The sequence below is a fragment of the Peromyscus leucopus genome, chromosome 15 (assembly GCF_004664715.2).
Source record: "Peromyscus leucopus breed LL Stock chromosome 15, UCI_PerLeu_2.1, whole genome shotgun sequence".
Lineage (NCBI taxonomy): Eukaryota > Metazoa > Chordata > Mammalia > Rodentia > Cricetidae > Peromyscus > Peromyscus leucopus.
In genome coordinates this window covers 61,122,429-61,148,821 of record NC_051076.1, presented here as the reverse complement: position 1 = coordinate 61,148,821, position 26,393 = coordinate 61,122,429, and the positions used below count along the sequence as shown (strand labels likewise).

General features: G+C 47.9%; 1 protein-coding gene across 1 annotated transcript in view; it reads right to left on the bottom strand.

Moving 5' to 3' along the window:
• Window positions 1-24,050, bottom strand: part of Tmem163 (transmembrane protein 163) — a 178,327-nt gene extending 154,277 nt beyond the window's left edge. Inside the window, exons 1-2 of the mRNA XM_028874927.2 lie at window positions 22,809-24,050; window positions 12,367-12,486 (exon numbers count right to left, since the gene is read on the bottom strand). Of these exons, the coding sequence (XP_028730760.1) occupies window positions 12,367-12,486; window positions 22,809-23,007 (319 nt within the window). The 5' untranslated portion in view covers window positions 23,008-24,050. The remainder of the gene's footprint in view (window positions 1-12,366; window positions 12,487-22,808) is intronic.
• Between the last annotated feature and the right edge of the window lie 2,343 nt (window positions 24,051-26,393).

Here is a 26,393-nt window from a genome sequence, read left to right as displayed (position 1 = left end):
ATTCAGGAGGTAGAGACAAGGAGGATCACAAGTTCAAGGTCATCCTTAGAGATGTTTATAGAGAGTCAAGGTCAGCCCAGGCTAGAAACTCCCTGCGTAAAAAAAAAGGGGGGAAGGGATTCAGATGTATCAGAGCCACTCAGTGGGGCCTGTGGTTCGATTACTAAGCCTGAGCTGAGCAGAATCGTAAACTGACACCAACAAATTGTCTACTCAGCTGTGACAAATGCTCACGGGTCACTGTATTTGCCGCCAAAACATTTTTATCACAAAAATCACAGTTCTGGTGGAAGCTCCTCGAATACCCTTCATCAACTTCTCATCTCAGTACCCTCAAGTTATCCCCGCCTCTGCGTTTGTTCATCATATCACTCCTGTGTGTGTGTGTGTGTGTGTGTGTGTGTGTGTGTTATACAGTTAGTAGAGCCTTGCGATGATGTGCCTGTGAATATAGACAAGACAGACACATGTAGGGTGTCAGTGGTGGTCACAACTTTCGACTTGGGATCATAATATTTATTGAGTAGGGGCCGGGCGGTGGTGGCGCACACCTTTAATGCCAGCACTCAGGAGGCAGAGCCAGGCCGATCTCTGTGAGTTCGAGGCAAGCCTGGTCTACAGAGCAAGATCCAGGACAGGCACCAAAAGTATACAGAGAAACCCCCCCCCCCGTCTCAAAACAAACAAACAAAGTATTTACTGAGTAGGGTGGAACCAGGGGTCTTATTTATAAATATTTACATTTGCAAGCGTTATACATGACAAAGGATGCTCTTTTGTATTTCTTGCTCAAAACACACTAATTCCAATAGAAAATTGTGCCTAGAACCCAACTCTACCTTATCAATTAAGAAGAATTTGTTTTGTTTTCTTCTGTTGTTTTAAAGAACACATACACACACACACACACACACACACACACACACACACCCCTCCCCCTATGAATGTAATGACTCCTGAAGAAAGAATGCAGACTTGGTTTTTTTATTCAGACCTTTACAAAGAGGTATGAAAGCAACCCCAAAATTTCAGCCACCCAGGGCAACCCCATTCAAAGTACTGAACACATAAGACACAGTCTGTCTGTGTAGCTATTGCATTCCTAATGGGCTGTGTGCATTACACACAAATATATTTTTTCACAATATCACACAAAGAAGAATGTCAACAATATGGTATGACTCTCCCTCTCTTAATTCCAAATTTACCTATGTAGTTTGATTGTTGTTGTTGTTGTTGTTTTGTGGGGGGGCGGTTGAGACAGGGTTTCTCTGTGTGACGTTGGCTGACCTGGATCTCGCTCTGTAGACCAGGCTGGCCTCGAACTCACAGAGATCCACCTGCCTCATGCCTCCTGAGTGCTGGGATTCAAAGTGTGCGCCACCACACCTGGCTCCCCCTACATTGTTCTAACTCACTTGTCTCCGTCGGCATCATCACTCTAAGCATTTATATGTTTACTTATGCACCTGTTTTTCAAAAAAAAAAAAAAAAGCCTTTCTTTTTTTCTCCATTATACTATATTTAGGAAACAACATTATTTTTATTGGTGGTGTGTATAAGGTGGAAGTTCATTTTAAGATAGTAAAATGAGAATACTAAAATACTTGTTATAAAAGGGTACGTGGAGCCTGATAAAGCCAAAGACGGCCGCTAAGTGTAGCCGCACTGTTTGAAGGCAGGAGGGTGGCTCAGATTTTCCTGCTAATGGGCAGCCCTCTGCTTCCTAGCCTTAGCTGTCACAAACTAACGTGCGAGGGGCCAGTGAGCCGGTTCCCAGGGGAATGCTCTTGCTGTGCTAAGATCGGACTTGAGGCAGGGATCCCCAACACCTACATGAAGCTGAAGCTGGGCTGGATAGTGTGTCTTGGGGAGGCAGAGACAGTCAGTCTAGACTAAACAGCAGCCTAGGTTCTGTGAGAGACTCCGTCCCCCACACACACATACCCAAAAACAGCCCAATAATAATAAAATGGAAAGTGATACCAGAAAATACTGGAGTCAACCTCTGACTTTTTCTTCACACCACACACACACACACACACACACACACACACACACGTGCAACCATGATCTTGTACATTTCTACTTCACAGCTCGTCTCTCTGCTTTACATGTTATTTTCTAGTGCACAGATTTTTTTTTTTTTTTTAGTCTGCTTACAGCTAAATGATTGGTGCATACTTTGGGTGTGTTAAAAAGCCTTTATGCCATGACCGCACCATGCCACTGCTGGGTGTCTATCTAAAGGACTCCAAGTCAATGAGATAGGTCCACATCCATACCCAGCACCTGAGGAATAAGGTGAGAAGCTGGCCTCCTCACAAGCGCCTATCTTATGTGTTTGCACCCACACACACAAACACACAAATCTAAAGAGAAGTAAACATGAATAAAGAGACATTACATCAAAAAAAAAATACAAATATTCTACGAGAAAAAGGCAACCAGATACTCAATCTAAGGACCAGAGTTCAGATTCCAGCATTCGAGTAACAAACCAGATCCCATGGGCCCCCTAAGTTGAACTTAGCTACAAATGGGGCCCAACACAAAACCATAAAGTCACCTAAAATGTTATGAAATACTCGGTGCAATTTTTTTTTTTTGTGACTCATTTGTGCAGTTCTCAGGTGTGAACTTCATAGACGACAACTCAGTGTCACAGGGACAAACAGCTAAACATGCCATGCATGTCCAAGATAGCCAGGCCTCCTCCTGAGCGCGGTGGAGCTTCTCTTCTGCTTCCGTGCCTGTCATCACCTGTTTGCTGAGAGCTGAGCTCTTGTGGGGACACACAGCTCTCCTTCTTGATGTCCTGTGCGGTATTGCCCCAGTGTCTTTCACTCACTAAGGACTGGAGGAACACAGCCACGAGCGGGAAGGATGGATGGCCACTGGGCATGGACAGTAGTCGGGGATGGAGAGCTTGCTGATTGTGGATGTTTGCTGTCAAGCTGACGGAATCTAGAACCACCCAGGAGATGAGTCTCTGAGCATGTCGTGGGGGGGGGGGGGGGGGGTCTTGATTATATTCACTGATGTGGGAAGACCCACATTAACTGTAGGTGGGACCGTTCTCCTAGACAGGGTTATCCTGGACTGTATGAAATGCAGAAATCGGGCTAACCCCTGGCAGGCAGGCATCACTCTCTCTCTCTTTCTGCCTCTTGATTCTGGATGCAATGTGACCAGCTGCTTCCAGTTCCCGCCGGTGTGACTGCCCTGCTGCGATGGATGGTACCCTTAACTGTAGCCAGAATGAACTCTTCATCCCTTAAGTTGCTTTTGTCCCAGTACTTGATCACAACAACAAGCAAAGATGCTAAGGCACACATTCCCTCCTTTGGTTTTTCTTTCTTTTCTTTTTGGGTTGGGTTTTTTTTTTTCTTTTTGGCTTTTTGTTTTTGTGGGTGTATGTATGTGTGTCTGTGACATATATATGTGCAGGTGCTGAAAAGGCCAGAAGAAGAGGCCAGATCCCTTGAAGCTGGGTTACAAGTGGTTGTGAGCCACTTGACCTGGATGCTGGGACTGAACTTGGATCCTCTGGAAGAGTGGTAAGCACTATTTATTTATTTATTTATTTATTTATTTATTTTGGTTTTTCAAGACAGGGTTTCTCTTTGTTGGTTTGTTTGGTGCCTGTCCTGGATCTCGCTCTGTAGACCAGGCTAGCCTTGAGCTCACAGAGATTGGCCTGGCTCTGCCTCCCGAGTACTGGGATTAAAGGCGTGCACCACCACTACCCCATGGCAAGTACTCTTAAAGCACTGAGTCCTCTCTCCAGCACCCCTTTAGTTTTTCAGAAAAAGGGTCTGGAAGTCATTCTGTAGCTTGAGGATGACCTTGTCCCCTGACACTCCTGCCTTTCCCTTTGGAGTATTAGGATTAAAGGCATGCACCACCACACCCGGTCTATTGCTGTGCTGGGAACTGAACCTAGGGCGTCCTGGTTCAAGTTAGGCAAGAACTCTTCCAACTCAAGCCACATCTTCAGCCCCACATCCTTCTTGACTAGGGGCTGGAAAGAGTTCTCTCTCTCTCTCTCTCTCTCTCTCTCTCTCTCTCTCTCTCTCTCTCTCTCTCTCTCTCTCTCACACACACACACACACACACACACACACACACACACACACTCTTCATCTGTTTTTGCCAGATGTCCTTGTATCCCAGAACACAGCACAGGACACTGTGAAGTCACATCTTGTCCAGGAACTACCCCAGAAATTCACCTTACAGGGGCAGCTCCCAGAGGCCCAAGTAAGCCACAGCCCATGCATTAGGCAGAGCAGAAAACCTTTCTCTTGCAGCTGGCTACCAAACACGGGTGCTCATAGACAGGGAGGCAGCCAGATAAGTCCTCACCCATCTCTCAGGGCAGCTCCTCCCCTGCAGACCCGAGCAGGGCGCTTAGGACAGGCCTGGTGTGGTTAGAAGGACAGTCGTCGAGAGGGCACCACTCGGCTCCCCCGTGTAACACTGGCCCTTGTGCTAATGCACCCTGGCCACACTTTAATTAAGGCTGTGTGCAGAGAATGGAGGCAGGCAGGCAGCTGCTACAGCCCCTCCTCCACTCCTGGCTGCAAACAGCAGCTCTTTGTGAGCTGGAAGCTGGGGATGAGGCACCGTCCTAGCAGCAGTGGAGGCCAGTCTCCCTCAGTGGAAGTCTGGAGCCTTCAGTCCCAGGGGAGGAAGGAAAGAGGCAGTCGGGGCGGGCAGGGGTGGGGGTGGGGGCCCCTGGAACCAGCTGCCTACACAGTCAACAAAGCCCAAGGTGCAGCCTGGCTTTTAGCTCCCTTGCACCTGAGGAAGTCACCATTCCTTTGTCTGGAATCCACACTGGAAAACACACTCTCAATCCGCTGTGGCAGCCACAGCAGGGAGATGTCAAAATTCACTGCAACCAATACCTCCTGCGTTAGGGTGGAGAACTAGAGACTGGAGAGATCAGGAATCCAGTACCGAGGAGTGAGTGTAGACGGTCACTGAAGCAATACTGCTGTGATTCAAGTGCTGTGTGACATGTCTTATCTTCAGTGTCCATGGGGGAGGGACATTCACATCACTCCGGAGGGCCTTGGAAGGCTTCCTGGAAGAGGTGACCTTTTCACTTTTATTTTAAGGGTTAGATAAACATGGTGAGAAGATGACTGTTAGTGTATGCACCTGTAACCCAGCGCTCAGGAGGCTGAGGTGGGAGAGAGGGATTTTGAGGCCAGCTTGAGCTACATAGCAAGACTCTGTATAAAATAAAATAGAGATGAGGCGATGACTATAAGGTGCCAGCTGGACAATCATGATGAATACCCAGTTGCATCCCCAGTATCCACATTGAAGGAAAAATAATGCCTGTGTCTGTCATCCCAGTATTGGGGAAGGAGAGACAGGTGGACCCCTGGAACACACTGGCAAGCCTAGCCAAGTCAAATCAGTGAGATCCAGGTCCGGAAAAAGACAATCTCAAATAATAGCAAGAATAAAAAACCAGGCAGAGAATGACTGAGGGAGACACCAGCACTGACTGACACAGTGCACACTTGTGCACAAGAACCCAAGCACACCACACACACACACACACACACACACACACACACACACACACACACACACACTAAACAAAAAGTAAACAAAGTAGAACTAAGTAAGGGACAGTGTAATGAAATAAAATGGCCAGAAGCCAGGAAGCAGGACATCTCGGACAAAGAGAAGAGCAAGCTCATGGTCCTGAAAGTAGCAGCACCTGGAGACCACAGAAGCATCTACGAACTGCAGTCCCCATAAGCTGCGGGATAGGCAAAGACCAGTCCAAACAGGAACCAAGAGTAAGGTCACAGCAGGCCTCCCGGGCCATGGGTCAGACTGAAATGCTGCCCTGTGTTCCTGAGCTCCAGGGCTGGCGGCTCAGAGGGTGGCCCTGCCTGTGCACCTCTGATGACATGACCACAAGGCTGGGAAGGAAGAGTCCAGAGACGGGAACTCTCAAGGCGAAGTTCCCAGAGTGGGTTTCTGGCCCGTTCTCTCTTCCGTTTCCACCTCCCTGGAGCAGCCCCTGTAGTTATCATTCACAGAACACATTGACAGGGCAAAGTTATCCCACCAACACCCCCAGGATGTGGCTCAAGACTTCCTGCCCACATCCCCACGAACCGCCTCGTGGCCCAGGTCAGCAGCAGGCAAATGTTCCGCTTGGAGGCTGTTCCTGAGAAGATGCTCACACCGCTTAGAAGACCAGCAAGAAGAAAACAACATACGGGTCAGAAGTAGCCAGCAGAGGGCATACGGAAGAAAGAGAAAAATGGACAGGGAAGATGCACCCAGGACCTCTAGGCAACTGGTTCTCAACCTGTGGGTCGCAACCCCCATAAGGATGGCTTATCAGATTTTTAAATTACGATTCATAACAGTAGCAAAGTTACAGTTATGAAACAGCAACAAAATAATTTTATGGTGGGGGGGTCACCACAGCATGAGGAACTGTATTAAAGGGTCATAGCATTAAAAAGGTTGAGAACCACTGCTCTAGGATCATGAATGGTTGTCATGTGCACCGGCTTCTCTTTTTAAAAAAAATAAATAGAAGACCAGCAAATCCAGCAAAGAATTATCCACCTGCAGAATCTGTGCCAGATGCTGCAGACTTTGGTTCAGGAAGTATTCCAGTGGAGAAGCCCTTTAGGAGGAGAGGCACAAACACCAGAGTTTCACAAACCACACAGCCCGAGAGAAAGGGGGACCCGAAAGGAGAAAATCAGCACGTGCGGAGATCTCTGTCAGGTGTTGTTAGGGCCAGAGTCTGGGCCCTGGTAGCCTTAACCAGCCAGGTTCCGATACCCATCCTCAGCAGGCCAATTAAGCAAATACGTAAGAGTGAGAAGCAGAAAGCGGCGAATTACTCAACATAGCCACATTGGAAAAGGGAACCAAGACATCTGCTGATCCCCAAGACCACTTCAGACTCCCCACATGAGGGTTAGGTTTAAAAAGAAGGCAAGAAATATGCACAGCTGAAGAGTCCTGGTCCAGGTGTGGTCCCGCCCCTCCATATCATCACTGTCTGGGCTCCAGTCTCCCCTGTAACATGGCCTGACCTGTCACCGGAACTGTGTGAAAGAAACTCTTTCTAGGGTACAAGTGCCTCCTCTGGCCAGCACCAGACTCCAGCTCTCTCCTTCTCTAGCAGGAGATTCCTGGGCAGATTCCAGTTTCTTGGAGTGCATGATTTCAATAATCTGATAACCAAAACAGAGGGGTACAAATTCTCTTTAGACCATCTTTATTCCTGCCAGCATCATCATACAGCCACTTCTAGGTGCTGAGACCACGCAGCTGGGGAGGGCCCTCTGAGAAGCAATCTGTCTTGTGATTCCAAGCTAGACCAAAGAACGTGGCTCCAATCCTGCTAAAGTTCCTAAGGTCCCAGGTCAGGCCAAGTTGGACCCCCAGCACTTGGGAAGCAAAGGCAGGAGGATCTCTAAGAGTTCAAGGCCAGCCTGGTCTACAGATCGAGTTCCAGGACAGCCAGAGCTACACAGGGAAAAACAATAAATAAATATAAATATATAAATAAATACCATTCTAAATACTCGGATTTTACTCTTAGAACCCAGGAAGGCCCCCTGGGGACTCTCAGACACCTTCCTTCCATCTTTCTTTTCTTTTTTTGAGACAAGGTCTCACTTATATAGCATAAGCTGACCTCAAACTCTCAATCCTCCTGCCTCAGCCTCACAGTGCTAGGAATGCAGATGTGTGTCACCACATGGCCAGTAAGTTGTCTTGGTTCTTTTCTATCTGACCATGTCTCCACTGAGGAAAGGGACACCTTAGGAAGTTCCCAGACTTTTCTACTAATACAGACAAGTCATGTGATCTTATTTCAGCTATCTCACTTCTATTACCCTTAGAGTATAAAAATAAAGAGGATGTGGGCTTCGAGATGGTTCAGCTGATCAAGGGGTTTGCCGCCATGCCAGAGGTCCTGAGTTCAGTCCCTGGGGCCCATACAGTGGGAGGAGAGAATGGGCATCTGAAAGTTGTCCTCCAACTTCTGCACATCACACACATGCACAAAAACGATAAGTCAATGGAGACGCTTTCTAAAAGGATGCATGCACATTGCATTACCATGCTTGAAGGTCAAGAGTTTAAGCTAAAATCAAATAGATTAAAATTCTCACCTATGGGGCTGGAAAGATAGACAAGAGAACCTGGGTTTGATTCTTAGCACCCACATGGTAGCTCACAACTATCTGTAACTCCAGCTCCAAGGAATCCAATACCTCCTTCTGGCCTTAGGCACCAGGCATGCACATGGTACACAGACATATATGCAAGCACATGTGAAAAATCCCCACATATACAAATAAAGAAATAACTCCTTTCAGAGATTTGCTTTCCTAGTTCTGAAGTCTGCTAACATACCGTGTTATTTGTGCCTGTATGTGTGATTGCACATGTGTGCATAGAGACATATATGTGCATGTCTGTAGAAAACAAAGAGCAACTTCAGATGTCTTTCCCCAAGCACCTGTTTGTCTCTTTTTGAGACAGGGGTCTCACTATGTAGCTTTATCTGGCCTAGAGCTCGCTATGTAGACCAGACTGGCCTCAAACTCATGGATCCATTTTTCTCTGCCTCCCAGATGCTGGGGCTAAAGGGATGCACCACCAGGCCCAGCTCCATTTTGTTTTTTGAGATAGGGTCTTTCACTAGCCTGAGGCTCACCAAGTAGGCTAGGCTGGCCAACCAAGGAGACCCCAGAATCTGCCTGTCTCCCCTCCCTAGCACTAAGATTCCAAGTGTGCACCACCACACCCAACTTGTTTGTTGTTTGTTTTTAACATGGGGCCTGGGGGTCTGTCTCAAATCCTGAGATCTTGGTTTTGAGTACTTTGCTATTTAGTTGAGGTTGCTGTTTTGTTTTAATGGAGCAATGTATCTCCATTGGTGGTTGGTGTTAATTAACTATCAACTCGAGAGAATCTAGATTCCCCTCGGACATGAGCCTCTGGACATGCCTGTGAGGAATTATCTTGATTGTGTTAACCGAAGTGGGAAGACCTGCCCACTGTGAGGGTCACCATTCCCTCCGTAGAGATGCTATGCTGAATGAACTGAAGAAAAGGAACTCGGCTGGAGTCTTGGTGTGGCCTTGAGCCTTGACAGTGGATGAGGGGAGACAGCTGCCTTCAGCTCCTGCCACTGTGGCTTGACCCCCAGGATGGACGGACGTTACCCTGGAACCAGCAGCCAAAACACGTCCTTTCTCCCTTAAGCAGCTTTGGCCAGAGTATTTGATCACATCAACAAAGAGAAACCAAGACGCTATCTTAGAAAGAGGGTTTTTGTTTTTGTTTTTGTTTTTTTCATTTCCCGCAGAACCAAGCAGGGTATCCAGTTCCTAAAAATTAATGTACTCAAATCTCAAAACCAAAGTCAGAATACATTTTCTCCCATCATCGTAAAAAAGACATCAAGGTTGTCAAAACTCTGAGTTTTGCAGCTGAATTTTTATTCTCTCTCTGGCCTCATTATTACAACAGACCTGTTTTCACATTCGTTCATAAGAAGATTGCTATTTTCCACACTGCCTGCCCATTATACACTGAAATCTATTTTAAAATCGAACTAGGACTTCCCTCTGAAATATTCCAAGGTGCATTACCATAGTTTCATATTGATGCATCAGCACGTCCAAATCATTATCTCACCAAGTATTACCAAAACGAGTTCATAGGGGAGACGGCGCAGAGGTAAAGTGCTTGCTATGCAAGCGTGAGGACGTTAGTTTGAATCCCCAGCACCCACATAAAAAGCTAAGTGGAGCTTCGAGGGCCTGTCACCCCAGTACAGTGGAGGGCTGCAAAAGGAACTGCAAGGGCCTGCTGGCTGCCAGTCAAGCTCCAGGTTCAGTGAGAGACCCCATCTCAAAGCAATAAAGTGGGGGCTGGAGAGATGGCTCAGAGGTTAAGAACACTGGCTATTCTTCCAGAGGTCCTGAGTTCAATTCCCAGCATCCACATGGTGGCTCACACCCATCTGTAATGAGATCTGGCACCCTCTCCTGTATACATAATAAATATATCTTTTTTTTTTAAATAAAAGCAATAAAGTGTGGAGTGTGCTAGAGCACTACTCCAAACATCCCCCTGACCCCTGCAGCACACACATGTAGACATGAACTCTCCACCCCCAAAACACACACACACACACACACACACACACACACACACACACACACATTGAAGTCACTCTAGTTTAAATGAGGCAAAATATTATTTATCTTCTATGGTTTAGGGTTTAACTAAATCAGAAGCAGTTAGAAGCAACTCACAAGTGAAATGAAAGGCATGTACAGAACATGACAGGTCATGATAAACAATACAGCAGCATCCACGTCTTACAGGCAAGAAGTTAAAGGTGGCTGGAGAGATGGGCCAGTGGTTAAGGACACTCGCTGCTCTTGCCAGAGAACTGAGTTCAGTCCCCAGTATCCGAGTCCCACAACTGGCTATAACTTCAGCTGCAGGGGGTTCCATGCCCTTTGGGGGCCTTCTGGGATATACAAAATTCACATGGGCACACACAGGCATACACGTTAAGTAATCAGTAAAAATGAGTCTTTAAAAGGGAAGTTAAAGGATGTAACTTAAATGGTTCTGTGATAAAGGAGTAAGATGGCTTTCAAAAGAAAAGGAAGAAGAAACTCTTCCATAAAGCCCTGGCCTCACAAAGACTTTTTCCATCAAAGGAAATGGAGCATTTCCAGAATAATCCACCTGATTGGGTATTATAAATGAAGCCAAGTTTTCCTCCTCTTTTTCCCATATTACATAGCTTAAGCACATCAAACGTAGCACTATTATTCCAAAGGAAAGACTCATTCACAACCTCATACTCAGGTCCTCATTCAAACATCAGGAGGACGCTGCCGCCCTCACAGCTTCACAGGGCACGGGGACACGCCCCGAGGAGCCGTCATTCTGTCTGTAAATCACCCCCCCCTTCATCCCATCCCTCCTTCTTCACATATGTAAATCACCATGTCTGATCTCCAGTCCCCCTACCAGCCACAACAACCAAATTACCCTCAAGGGACATCCATTGCCTTGTTATTTTGGTCTCAGTATTAAAAGGGGAAGGCGTGGGGAGAGAGAGAGGCTATTATATATTTTCAAAAGTCAGAATTCTTTCTGATTAGACTTCTAGCTCACTGATAAATGTTTATTCCCTGAAACGTATTGTTTCTCTATTCGGAATATTTGGCTTTTCTAGAGCCAGGCTATTATTTCCAATTTAATTGGAATAAATTTATAGTGTTTCCAACATAAATTGTCTCTAATAATATATGCTGAGTTTTGAAGGGAGCATTTGGTCAAATTCTAATTCCTGCCCCCTTGGGATCCAGCCCAACTTCCAGCAGCACCATCAAAGGCGGCAGAAGAGAATTTTAAACAACTTGCACACAGCCATGTCGCCTAGTGACCATGGTCCTTTCTCCTCCTCCCCTGAAGCACCTTGTGGGATGCTTAGCACATAGAACACAGATCTTTCTTCTCATCACAAAATTTATAAAAACATATTCCCTTGTTTTCTACCATAAAAGAAAAGGAGAATCAAAAAAAAAAAAAAAAAAAAAAAAAAAAACAGTACAATTCCTATCAAGATGGAGCTGTAGCTCGCTGCTTAGGCGTATGAACCATTGCACAATTAATAAGAATAAATAGCACAAGCATGTTTCATAAACTGAGTGTCAATGGAGAAACCCACCTAGAAATTCCAGATCCCCAAACGAGTTCATCTACAGACAAGTTGCTCCATTTTCATAACATCTCAGAATCGTAAGAAATTATTTTATTTTCATGCACTAAAACCCTGAGAGAAGACCTTTTTATTTTCCTTTCATTAAAAGCATACATACAATTTCATTCCTGACCTTGCACAAGACACAATCAGGAGCGAAAGGAAAGCGCTTGCTGCAATATTGCACTCATCCAGTTACATTAGGCTCAAAACCCTAGTCTCCGGGATGTGGATTCGTCATGTCAGCCTGAGCTGAAGGCATCTGCCAAGAGACTATTTTCACTATTCGGCTGGTGCCAGCCAGAATCCACTTCCACAGACCTGCATACTGATGAGACTGAAGCTCTCAGTTATTTCTCTCCATTTCTTTCTCATACCTCTTCCCTCTGCAGAGGAGTGAAGCCGTTTTACTAATTCATAAGTACCCTGACTATCCAACCATCTAAAAAAATTTTTACTCATCAATAACAGTCAACTAAAAGCAAAGCATATCCCACAGGGGTTAGAGGGAAAGACAGACAGCGGGCGAGTATTGATTGGCAAGACTCCCTGATACTCACTGAAGGCAGCCACCGCCAGGGCCAGGGTGACAATAATGGAGAACCAGGATACCCACAGGGCCTTCTTCCTGTAGTTCTGGGCTTCATGAGGTTTCAGCCGGGTGCTGCTTTCTAGTAAACCTGAGAGAAACAGGGAGGAAAGGGGGTAAGGAATTTTCATACAACTGAACACACACAGTCAGAGCGATAGCCTCTCATCCAAAGATGGCAAACCCACAGGCCGTGGGCCAAGATGTGTTCTGTCGGGCCCACACTGTGTTTCTACAATTCGGAGATTGTGCAGCATTAACAACAAAGCAAAGCAACAAACTTATCAAGTGTTCTGGCATCCCTTTTAAAACCACAGGCCCCAGCAGCATCCAATAAGTGTTTCCACAGGACAACAGAGGCTCTCCGGGTTAGAAGAGCTCCACACACACCTCACCACTTCCCGAGGTCACACTATGCTGTCCGACCTCTTCTGCACTTGGCTCAATAGAATTTTCTCATCCCAACAAAGCCCTTCCATTAGGAAAGAACCGTAGTAGCTAATTAGGCATCTGGGCTCCTCAGCTGTGAGCATTGATCCACTAGTACAGTCCCAATAGCAGTGTGGGATTTATACAAACCAAGGAATCATAGCCTGTACAAATGCCCTCTCAGGACCCCCAGGTAACCAGTAGCCATCAGGCCCAGTTTACACAGCATGTTTTCTCCCTCCTTTGTATGGGGCACACATTAAGCAAATAACTGATTAATCAATTAATTAAAAATTTTTAAACTCTCTCAGGGATCTAGGGAGATAGTTCATTCAATAAACTGCTAGCCATACAAGCATGAGGTCCTGAGTTTGTTTCCCCAGAATCCCTGTGAAATAGATGGGCATGGTAGCACATGCTTGTAATCCCAGCACTTTGGAAACAGGGACAGGCAGATCCTGGGGCTCACTAGCCAGCCAGTACAGCCTACTTGGTAAGTTCCAGATCAATCAGAGACTCTGTCTCAAGGTGTATAGCATTCCCAAGGGAAGACTTCTGAGGTTAAACTACACCCACATGTGCATGCACACACACATACACATACTATCGGAATATGAAAGTGCAGTAAAACTGCTAATGCATCCTAGGAAGGCTTCGGGTACAACAGGTTTTCTTTATCTCCTATGCTTTGCTCATAAGGAGCCCCTGACAAGAGCAGGAATCTGTGACACCTCACCAGCGATGCTCACTTAACCATCTCCAGGTTGATCTTGATTTGTACTTCTTTCTTATCCTTTAAGAATAAAGTTGTGCCGGGCGGTGGTGGCGCACGCCTTTAATCCCAGCACTCGGGAGGCAGAGGCAGGCGGATCTCTGTGAGTTCGAGGCCAGCCTGGACTACCAAGTGAGTCCCAGGAAAGGCGCAAAGCTACACAGAGAAACCCTGTCTCGAAAAACAAAACAAAAGAATAAAGTTGTAGGGGCTGGAGAGGTGGTGAAGAGCACACACTGCTCTTGTGGAGGACCCAAGTTTGATTCCCAACACCCATATCAGGCAGCTCCCAACTGCCTGTAACTCCAGTGCCAGGGGATCTGATGTCCTTCTGTCCTCTTCATATGCAGACATATACACATACCATAAATAAATAATAATAATAACAGTATTTAAAAAAAATAACAAAATTGTAACCAGGCAGTGGTGACACATGTCTTTAATCCCAGCACTTGGGAGGCAGATCTCTGAGTTCAAAGCCAGCCTGATCTATAGAGAGAGTTCCAGGACAACCAGGGCTACACAGAGAATCTCTGTCTCAGAAAAAAGCAAAAGGAGGAGGAAAAAGGAGGGAGAAGAAGAAAAGAAGAGGAGGAGGAAGAAGATGATGATGATTGTATGTTCTCTTGCTTAGTTACCAGAGAGCCAAAATATCAGTCATGCATCTTATACAACTAAAAGCCAATTGTGCCAGCTCTGGCTACATAATGTATCTTTCAGAGATTGGGCAGCCTCATCACGCTAGCTACAGACCATGATGAATAAACAGGTAAAGCTTAGGCACCGTGTGTAAAATACCACAGTGTGAGATGTATCACACCTGAGCACCATTCATTCACCTGACTGACCACCACTACAGGAACAGAAAGGATGGGAGACTATTCTTCCTCTATAATTAGGGTCATGACTGACACACCTATAAGACAGGTTAACATGAGGGAAAAATGTATATCAAATGTATTAAGACAAAGACCCATGTGATGGGTTAGAGATGTAGCTCAGTCAGCAGTCAGCAGCCTGGCACCCATGAAGCCCCGGGTTCCATCCATAGCACTGTATAACTAGACATGGTGGTGAATGACTGAAATCCCAGCACTCGGGAGGTTGAGGCAGGATCAGAAGTTCAGTGTCACGTTCAGATACATGGGGAATTCGAGGCAGCCTGGGATACATGAGACTCCATCTCAAAAATTAGTAAGACCCACAGTTAGGACGGTGGGGAGGGAAGGACAGAAGAAAAGGTGAGAGGAAAGAGGAGGGAGAAGAAAGAAGTGGGAGAGGGGAGGGGAGGGAGGGAGAGGAAGGGTGAAGCGAGAGAGATCGATCCTATGTGACATGGAAGGCTTCGGAAATAAAGACCCGAAAGCCAAGGGGAGCTATTTTTATGCTCAGACTCAATGAAAAATGCATATCCCTGTGGAGACGAGATTAGACACGAGATGAACGAGGCAGAGACTCAACAAGACCTGCCTGCTCCAAGTCTCGGGGTTCCCTGTAAGACACGGATGGGATGAGCCTGGGACAGGATGCCTTCTGGAATGAGGGCGTTTGATTCATTTACCAGTAGACAAGGGCAGCCAGAGAGTTTCTCTATGACCAGCTCTACACCTGGGGGTGTGCAAAACAGTAATTCTTAGGCTTATGGTTATCTTTGAGGGAAGAGGGTTGGATTTCTACCCTATTTTGTTGTTTTTGGTTTTGGGAGGGTTTTTTGTTTGGTTTTGGTTTTGGATTTTTTGGTTTTTTTGAGACAGGGTTTCTCTGTGTAGCTTTTCATCTTTCCTGGATCTCATTCTGTAGACCAGGCTGGCCTTGAACTCACAAAGATCTGCCTGCCTCTGCCTCCCGAGTGCTGGGATTAAAGACGTGGGCCACCACCGCCTGGCTGTTTTTTTAAGATTTGGAATTTTTAGTGTGTGTGGTTGATATATTGTGCACCCCAATAAACTTATCTGGGGGTCAGAGAACAGAACAGCCACTATATTAACCGTAGGTTTAGGTAGTGGTAGCACATACCTTTAATCTTAGCATTCTGGAGGCAGAGATCCATCTGGATCTTTGTGAGTTCAAAGCCACACTGGAAACAGCCAGGCATGGTGACACATGCCTTTAATCCCAGGAAGTGATGGCAGGAAGCAGAAAGGTATATAAGGCATGAGGACCAGGAACTAGAGCCCCTTTAAGCTTTTAGCTTTTAGCAGCAGTTCAGCTAGATCCATTTAGATGAGGACTCAGAGGCTTCCGGTCTAAGGAAACAGGATCAGCTGAGGAATTGGCAAGGTGAGGTTGGATGTGGCTTGTTCTGTTTCTCTGATCTTCCAGCATTTACCCCAATACCTGGCTCTTGGTTTGTTTTTATTAATAAGACCTTTTAAGATTCGTGGGGGCTGGAGAGATGGCTCAGAGGTTAAGAGCACTGCTTGTTCTTCCAAAGGTCCTGAGTTCAATTCCCAGCAACCACATGGTGGCTCACAACCATCTGTAGTGAGATCCGGTGCCCTCTTCTGGCCTGCAGGGGTGTGTGCAGACAGAACACTGTATACATAATAAATAAATAAATCTTAAAAAAAAAAAAAAAAAAATTCGTGCTACAAGTGTGTGTGTTGCGCGTGCGCACATGTATACACTGGCGTGTATGGGTTCATGTGCACATGTGTGTGCACGTGTTTGGAGGTCAGAGGTTAACCTCAGGTGTTGTCCCTCAGACACTGTCTGCCACACATTTTGTGACGGTGTCTCTCACTCGGAGCTCATCTACTCTGCTCAGGCTGGCTGGCCAGTGGGTCCCAGGGACCTGCCCATCTCCACCTCTTCGGTGCTGGGGTTACAAGCATGGGCCACCACAGCCAGCATTTTTTCACATGAGTTCTGGGGATGCAACTCAGGCCCTCCTCTTGCAAGGCAAGCACATTACCAACTGGACCATCTCCCCAGCCTGGAATTCATTTCTGTGGCCAGCCTTGGGGTGCAAAGGAGACAGGAAGAAAAAGGACAAGAAGAGGCTTTGCTTCTAAGGCCTTCCAGAAACCTTCGGCTCAAAGTGCCCAGCAGCCAAAGTAGCTTGCTTTGGGGAATCATTTTATGAGCCCCACCACTGCCCAAAACTGGATCCTCTTAAAAAATTGTAACAGCTGAATATAGTGGCATGTGCCTTTAATCCCAGCATTCAGGAGGCAGAGCAAGCCAATCTTTGTGAGCTCAAGGCCAGCCTGGTCTACAGAGTGTGTTCCAGGACAACCAGAGCTACATAGTGGAGAGACCCTGTCTCAACACACACACACACACACACACACACACACACAGAGAGAGAGAGAGAGAGAGAGAGAGAGAGAGAGAGAGAGAGAGAGAATTATAACAAAGACCCAGCTAAACTACCTCAGTCCAGTCATCCTTGAAAGGGCTCACACAAAACCAGCAGGACTTTGGAGACGTGCTTTGTGAGCAGGCAGCCCAGTAGACATCAGAGTGAGTAGAACCAAGTGGGGAGGGCGCTTGCTTATATAGGACGGGAGGGTAAATGAGAAAGCAAGCCGGAATTATCATCCCCATCTTCACCAATGCACTGGGAAAGTGTCCTCAGACTTCCTTCATTAATTCAGAAATGGGGTACAGTGTTTGCCTACCATGCACAAGGCCGGGTCCTAACCCTAGCACCAAATGAAATGGGCACAGTGGTAGACAACTAAGATCCCAGCCCTCTGCAGATGAAGGCAGAAGATTAGGAGTTCAAGGTCATCTTCAGCTGTTCAGTGAGATTGAGAACAGCCTAGGCTACATGACATCTATCTCCAAATAGTAAATAAATAAGTGCCCTTGGATGGGAAGAAGACAGGCCTCTTATCTTAACACATTCTGCTGTGGGTCCTGGTGCCTTCAAATGATAACTCAACATCACAGTTCTCTTTCTTCCAGGGCTCTAGAAAAATATCTAGAAAATTTTACTTCTGACTGCAATCACTCTTGTGTCCGAGGAAAGCTATAACCTAGAATAAATAGGCCCATACACCTCTAGAAAGCTCCCTTCCCTTCTCCCCAATGAGTTAAAAGTCTATCTAGAGAGATGGTTCAGTGGGTAAGGGGCCTGCCAGCCAAGCCTGAGGGCCTGGGTTCAGATCCCAGGAACCCACATAAAAGACAGACGCAGAGGCAGACACGTTCATAACCTTAGTGCTGGGGAGGTGGGAGCGGGAGGGTCATGGGACTTGCTGGCTAGTTTAGCTGAAAAGGCAACTCCAAGTTCAGTGAGAGAGCCTGTCTTGAAAAACAAGGCAGAGTGAGATTTCATCTCCTAGAAATGTCAGAGACGTCTCATCAACATGGCTGCCTAAACAAGATCTCAACAAGGATGAGAAGAGCAGACATGCTAACAGGGAAGGGGAAATCATATGAGGTCTCACCCCTAGACCAAGAACCACAGGCAACCCCGGGAACATTGAGAGCAGGGAAAACAGCCTTCTCCAGGGAGGAGTCCGGAAAACCAGTTACCAAGTGATCAGCCCTGAAATCATACATACGAGTAACATTAGACTGACTGAGTAGGTTGTACTTATACATAATAACAGTTAAAGAAACAGAGCGTGTAAATCTGAGAGAGAATAAAAAGGGTCGTTCATGGGAAGGGTTGGAGGAAGGAAAGAGAAAAAAAACTATGTAATTATATTCTAATTTGATTTTTTTTTTTTATGTAAAGGACTCCAAAACTGGTGTTTCAGGGTTTTTGTTTTTGTTTTGTTTTTGTTTTTAAAAAGGAAGTGGAATAAAATTTAAGAAGAATTTTATTTTTTGGTTTTTCAAAACAGAGTTTCTCTGTGTAACAGCACTGGCTGTCCTGTAACTCACTCTGTAGACCAGGCTGGCCTCCAACTCACAGAGATCCGCTTGTCTGTGCCTTCCAAGTGTTGGAATTAAGGCGTGTGCCACACACACACACACACACACCTTTGGGTTTAAAAAGAAATTTTAAGTTGACCTACTTTACAGAAAAAAATGTGTGTGTGTGTGTGTGTGTGTGTGTGTGTGTGTGTGTGTGGTGGAGAGCAGTCAAGAAAGACACTAGACATTGACCTCTGACCTACACCTGTGCGCTCGTGTGCCACACACACACACAGAGGGGAGAGAGAGAGAGAGAGAGAGAGAGAGAGAGAGAGAGAGAGAGAGAGAGAGAGAGAACATATGCGTGTGTGCTTTCTTCCTGGTCCGTTGGTTTCAGGAGAAGTGAAACTACACCACTTTCGTACCAGCTCAAACGAATGGTTCATTTGCCAGGCATTCTGACAGCACCCATTTCCAGAGGTTTGTCCAGTGGGAGCAAAAGTACAACCCCTTTAAGAAGCTGGTTCACTTTACCACAAGGGACAGCCATTCCCGGGTACACCCCTGCCCGTTCTGCCCGTTCTGCCGCATTTTTTATTCTCCTTCCAGAACTGGCTGCCTTCACCAGCACACCTGGCCCTGACCACGCCTGTAAGCACTTCCTCTGGCCTCCCACCAGGACGGCACTCCTTCTGGGAGATTCAAGTGGAAGCCATAGGGGGCTGGACCACCTGCCTCAGTGGCTTTGGGCTTTTCTGAGCTGGGAGGACTGGAAGTTCTTCCCCAGATCTGACCTTCCTGGTGGCTCCCCTGGGAGACTCTAAGGTCGAGGAGGGGAAAAAACATAAAGTCGCTATAATGCAAACGCTGTTCAAAAGAGGAAGGAGTTTTCTCTTTCGATGCAACTGTGCTTATCTCTTCATTTCCTTTCTAGAAACTGCAGCTGGGGGGCTCAGGAGGTGGCTTCGTGGTAGAGTACTTGCCGAACAAACAGGAGAACCTGAGTTCGAGCCCCAGAACCTACAAGAAAACGCAGGAATGGCAGTGCACGCTCAGGTCCTGGAAGCTCACTGGCCAGGGAGTGGAATGAACCAGATCCAGATCAGTGAGAGCATCTGTTCCCAAAATAAGCTGACAGCACATGAGGAGTAACGCTTGAAGTTACCTCTGCCCTCTACACACGAGCACCCCCCCCACACACAAATAACATGTACATACTATATGCCTGCATGGCTGATACCAAGAAAGGGCATTTTCTACGCCCCCAAAGTAAAGTGACTGGTCTCCACACTGGCCCTTCTGCATCCATGCCAGATGCTTGCACACTCACAAGCCACAGGGATGTGGGGGAAGGGTGGGGTTCAGACAGCAAGGTATCTATCACAAGTGGGAGCCAGGCAGGCTAGCCCAACAGAAACCAGGACAGGCCTCAGGTCCACATGCAAGCGCTGCAGCCTCCCTGCCCACAGACGGCTTCCAACAGTGGAATTTTAACCTAACTCCAATTCCATAAAGTGGGTCTCACAATGCCAGGGATGTGTTAATGAAGGAAGGCGGGGGCAATATACCGGAAGACGTTATTTCCTCAGTAGTCTGAACGACTTGTCATCGATTTCTCCTCCGTTTATCCCGTTTTATTGCTCTTACTCTCCTTGGGTTGAGTTTCACTCTGCACTCAAGACTGGCCCAGAATTTGGTGTGTAGCCCAGGCTGGCCAGGAACTCACAGTGATCCTTCTGTTCCTGTTTCCCAAGCGCTGGTTTTCCAGGCCCGAGTCCCCACACCAGGCCACTGAGCTTTAATTCTCTGCAGAAAGGTGTTTTTGTTGTTTTGTTTGTTTTAATTAGCTGCCCATTTAATTTAATGGGCAGCTAGAGGAAAGTGCTTTAAAAAGTCTATAGCTCTATAAGGTGGGCCCACAAAGGTTTGGAACAAAATGATAGAAAATGGATATTATAGAAGGGGAGAGGGAACCCCTAAGATCAATTGGGCCTCTCTCCCTCTCTCTCTCTCTCTCTCTCTCTCTCTCTCTCTCTGTGTGTGTGTGTGTGTGTGTGTGTGTGTGTGTGTGTGTGTGTTAGTTCCTGAAGGTCTTAAACTACATAGTGCTTGTTTGCTTCCTGAACCACAGGCTCACCCAGCTGTCACAGCAGTGTTGGGACATTCTGAGCTCGCTGGAATTCTGAGAAATAGCCCATATCACTTCTAAGAAGAAAATGTCTCCCACAATCCCAAACTATCAGTTATAAAGCAACTCTCCAATAGGAATCAGAAGGGGTCCGCCCTAGGGTTCTACCACCTCAGGAGGAAGTCAACACAAAAAAAAATAATAATATGGAAGGTGCAGCAGGAGTGCCCCTCCCCCACACCCTGTGGGGACTGGGCCTACAGAAAGCCACTGCATCCAGGGAGAGCTGGAGACCAGGGGCTGTTCCTCTTCCCCAGTTCCTGTCGCTGGTAGGAAGGAGGTCACAACCCATGAACCATTCCCAAGAGATAGCAAAAAAAAAAAAAAAAAAAAAAAAAAAAAAAAAAAAGAAAAGAAAAAAGAAGAAAAAGATATAGGAAAGATAAAATGACACAAACATGTAAAATATTACAACCAACCTCCCAGGAGGCTTCTGATTTGTTTAACTGGAGTCTTCATTTATCATTAACTCTTTGCGGCCAGGGATGGGTGGAACAAAAGAAATGTCACAGCGACTTTCAGCAGCTCAAAAATGGCATAGAACCCTGGGTTCTGTGGGAGACACCATTCATCCTAACAGAGAGGTTGTGTGTGATAAGTGAGCTTCCACACAGCACTGGTTTATGAACAGCGAATGCTTTCATGGAGACAATATAATAGAAAATGAAGTTCATTCGACCACTGACAGAAAACCTAAAGAATGCATTCAGAAGAGGTTTTTGTTGTGCTTTGTTGTAATTTAACGCTGAAGCATGGCCTCTAGATATTGATAAATATCAATTCATCCTGGCATGGGTTTCTTGTCTGTCCTTCTGCAGGGGTTGGGAGAGACTGACCGGCTCTTAACAGATAACCCGCAATGCTACAGAATTAAGCCCAACGCCAGGTATCCGTCTTTCTCCAATGCAAAATGTTTAAACCTTGCAATAGGAGTTACCACGGGTTAAAGGTAATTCTCACACCCTTAATTAAAGTGAGAGGTTCTTCTGGGTTTCTGACGATGCCACCCACTCTCCTGTCTCCAAGGCTATCCAGTTCTGTGGGAACAAGAAATGAACCTGCAACACGGGTGCAGAACTCGTTCCAAGCTGGAGCAGCTCCAGTTCCCCGCACAGCATCTCTGCCGCTTCTCAGGGAAATCTGTTTCCATGTCATCCTGTTTCACATGCTACAATTCGGCATCTCTAAGGAAGAGATCCTGCATCCCAACACGAAACCGGAATATAGAGACGTACCAGGTACTAAGAATAGGACAGAAACCTGCTGGAACTAAAATAATATAAGCACTCTACAGTCGACAGATGAAAGCTTCCAAGAAAGAAAAAAAATGAGTAGAGGTGTACAGAGCCCGCTGCCTGGGAAGGGCCTGGCTGCAGAGACCCCAAAATCCGCCACCCACGGTTTTAGCGGAACCGTTGATAATTTTTGAGGGGTCCAATTCGGAAGCAGCAAGAAAGAGGAAAAGGTGTAGTAGATTGCAGTCTCCGCAAAGGATCCAAGCCGAGGGCCGCGAGAGCAGGATGGGGAAAGAGAGCCAGGCAGGATGAATGGGGGAGCCCTGGCGTTCGATGCAGGCCCCCTAAGGAGACTGACCGTGGACGGGAGGTGAAGATGCCTTCCGGGCGATGCACGGGTCCAAGGCCAGCGTCCACGGAAGGACTCTGAGAGCTGGACTCACGTTCTCCAGGAAGTATCAGTTTTGGGTAGCATCTGTGCAGACCAGGCTGGCGGCCAGAAGCCCCCAAACCCCAACCTCTCTGCCAGCACCACGGTGGGACGGTGACCGCTATGACCCAGGACCTCAGGGAGTGTCCGGCCCGAGCGAGTGCAGAGGCTAAGAGGACCCTGGCTGCCACCTTATGGGGCAGTCTAAGCAAGCAAAAAGAAGTTTCCCCGGGTGACTGGCGGGGCTCGCGTGGCGGGATGCATTGAAACCCACGTCTCCCGGCACGGAGATGAACCCCCTCGGTCCCCTATAAGCTACCCAAAACCCTGTCTGCAAACTTTTCCCGCGGACACCGGACAAGGCTGGTCTAGGATCCGCCGGGATCGGGAACCTGAAAGGGGGGTCCCAGGAGGCGCGGCTGCCTGGCCCGCACGGATCCCGAGAGGTGGGACTGTGGCCTCTGCTCTCCGAGCTGAGCCCCGCGTACCGGGGACAGGTGGCTTCCGAGAGGCGGAGGGGAAGGGGCCCGGGGCGGTGGCAGCTCACCTCGATCCTCCAGCCCGTCGCTAAACTGGCCGCTCTCGCTGATCCGCGGCTGCCGCTCCTCGTCCGGCTGCACCGAGGAGCTCGCCGGCGCCGGGCTGGGGGCGGGGGCGGCGGTCGAGGGCGCGTGGCCCCGCGGTGGCGGCCTCGGGACTCCGGGGCCAGGGGGGCTGCGGCGATCGCTGCCCGGGGCCGGCTCCATGGCGCCGGGGCTGCAGATCCCCCGAGGAGACGCCGAGCGCGGCAGGGACACGAGTCCGAAGTGACCCGGACCGAGGGCGCGGAGAGAGAGCTTCACCCCGACCGCGGTGAGCGGCAGGTCCGCCGCTAGCTCGTGGCGTGTGGCGGAGGCTGGGGCCGCGCTGTCGCCGCTGCGCTCCGCCCCCGGGGGCAGGTGAGGGTGGCAGGGACCCGCCCCGAGGCGTTGAGCCCGGGCACCGGAATCGATGCACCAAGGCGGGTGGAGAGGGAGGAGGACCCCGGGACAGGCCAGGCGCACGGAAGCCGAGGGACTGTCAGGGGGCGTGGGGACCAGCCTGCGGCTAGCGCAGGGCTGAGCGAGGGCGTGGCGGAGGACGCGCCCCCCACTCGCGTCGCGGATTGGTGCCCGGGAGGAACCCTTCCACCCTAATTGCTCTGCAGTCGTCCGAGCCGGTGGCCGCGCGCGCGTGGGCAGGAGAGGGAGCGTCGCAGCTCATCCCTCTTTCTCTAGCGGATCCACGCAGGCTCCAGGGGCTGCACCTGGTCCCCGCCTGCCCAGCCCGGTATCAGAATTCACCTGTCCCCAAGCCTATACCTCCCCTGCCTTTAAAAGGTTTTCCCTCTCTTCCCAATTTCTCTTCAGCAACTTAGATGGAGGTATTGTTGGAATAGTGGCTTCCCCTCATTGCGACTATCCCTGGGCCTTTTCCATCCGTCACCAGCTCATTTCCCTCTCTGGACATCCAAGATCGGTCCCCCCTGAAGACTCCGATGCCTGCTGGTGCTTCATCCATGTTTCCATCTCTGACCTGACAACTTCATACCCTTGGGCGTTGGGGCGGGTCTTCCCAACGAAGCCGAGACCTGGTCCACAGGGCCTGCCCGGGAGGAACCGCCGGCGAACCGGCTTTGGATGGCGTTCACATCCGAGCTCTAGAGAGTTCAGATTTTATCAATAGGTTGATGTCAGTCTCTGAATTTAATCTGAGTGCTCTAGCATGCCAATTTCTTCATTTTGAGGAATCCACCCCGTTTTCTCTCCAGAGTAACCGGCTTCCTTTCTGGTTTCTGCTCTGCCAGTGATCATGGAAGTCAGGGCAGGATTTAAACGTCTCTGCAGGGTTCCGGAGATGAAAAGGGGGTCATATTCTGTTGGGATCAGATCTGAGTGATCCCAGTCCCCTTTCGTTGTGTGTGTGTGTGTGTGTGTGTGTGTGTGTGTGTTGTGTGTGCTTTTAACAATAATTTCGACTATAAAACTGAAAGCGTCGAACTAGGTCATTTCAACAGCCCCATCTTTTCCCAAAAGAAAAAGAATCACGCCATGCTTGCTAGGCTCCATGGCGCGCGCGCGCGCGTGCACACACACACACACACACACACACACACACACACACACACACACGCTTACAGTTTCTATCCCCTGGTTCTGACGCTGCCCTCGATAACAATGCTTCCAATGTACAGAGTCCCCTCTTCTCTCACATCCTGAACTGCGGGGAGGGAGTTGCTCCAGGTTATTCCACTGGATGTCCTGTCAATGGCTCTCAAAGAATCACCTGGCTACCAAGAACAAAACTACGCAGACCCGCACTGCTGGAGGTCGATGTCACAGACTGCGACAGAGTTGGCCCAGACCTTAGCGCGAGGGTTTCTTTTTCTTTTCTTTTTCTTTTCTTTTTTTTTTTTTCTCCATTCCCTCCTTATTCTGCTTCTGGAAAAATCACATTTTCTTTTTCACTGTGGTGCTGGGGTCGGGGAGGATGGATTTTTAGCACGGAGCCACATCCCCACCTCTAATCTGTCTGTTTGTGTTTATTTGTTCGTTATTTTAACAAGCATTTCTCCTTTGCTCTGATTCAGTTGATCTTGAGAACTGGCTAGAAGTCTTGGAACACACACACACACACACACACACACACACACACACACACACACACACGCTATTCAGCAGGCTCGCTGAAAGAAGAATCATTGTTCTGGTTCCTCACTTGGTTTTGTATCCAGAGCATCATCTCACATGTAAAGGTGCAGGTGAACAAACTAGGGTTCATCGTGCTCCCGCGTGTTCGGTACTCGAGCCAAGTCAGGACTTGGAAGGCAAGGAAGAGGTTTCAGAAGCAAGAGCTGCTGTAAGCGTCTCCTGCCTTTTATGTTCCAGCTCCCTGCAAAACAAGCCCCTGCCGATTCACTGGGAGATTATATTAGTTGCATTTTTGGAGCGAGACCTGTGTGCCGGGCACCTTGCTCAACGTTTCCCAAGCATTCCCGCCCGGTTCAGCAACCGCACAATTAGCAGCAGCTCCGCCCCCTAGGGGACATCCTGGAGAAGTGCGGGTGCTTTCTTTGAGGCCACACAGGAGCTATGTAAGCCATCTTCGATTCTGTGAAAAGGGGCTTCCAATCACATTAGAACTTTAACTGTGTTTTATATGTGAACATGAAATACGTTGCCATCTTTTGAATGTACACAGACGTTTCTAGAAACACAACTCGCATGCAAGTCTAGGAGATGGAACTTGTGCTGGCTAGTCTTATGTAAATCTGACACACAAACTAGAGTTATTTGGAAGGAGGGAACCTCAAGTGAGGAAATGCCTCCATGATATCTGGCTGTAGGCATTTTCTCAATTAGTGATCAACGGGGGCAGGCCCAGCCTATGGTGGGTGGTGCCATCCCTGGGTAGGTGGTCCTGGGTTCTGTAAGAAAGCAGGCTGAGCAAGCCATAGGGAGCAAGCCAGTAAGCAGCACCCCTCCATGGCCTCCATAGCCTCTGCACCTGCCTCCAGGTTTCTGCCCTGTTTGAGTTCCTGTCCAAACTTCCTTTGGTGATGAGCAGCAATATGGAAGTGTAAACCAAATAAACCCTTTCCTCCCCAATTTGCTTTTTGGGCCATGATGTTTCATTGCAGCAAAAGAAACCCTAACTAAGACAGAACTCTTCTAATATTGGGAAATTGGGACACTGAAGGCAGTCCCATTTCACCACATCTGAGTCAGCAGTCAGCATATCTGTGCCCATCATACGTATACCTGCTCCAGGCCAAGGAATTTCATGTGTGTTTAGGAATATATTTTATCTCAACACACTAACCATGAAGAAAAAACAATGCCAATAATATTCTAGAGTCTTGTCATCCTCCTGCTCCTAAATCATCAGTAGATACAGACATCTGAGTACTGCTGGCTTCCAGTACAGCCCTGAGTGGTCATTTATCATGGCAAATGCACATTAATTATGTATGGTGCTACTTTTGTTCTTCTGCTATCACATAGATAATTATATTGATTTTTACAATTAGATAGGTATTAGCCATAGATTCTCTCCACAGTCACAACAGTGAGTGGTCCTAAAGAGGGAGGAGAGAGAGAGAGAGAGAGAGAGA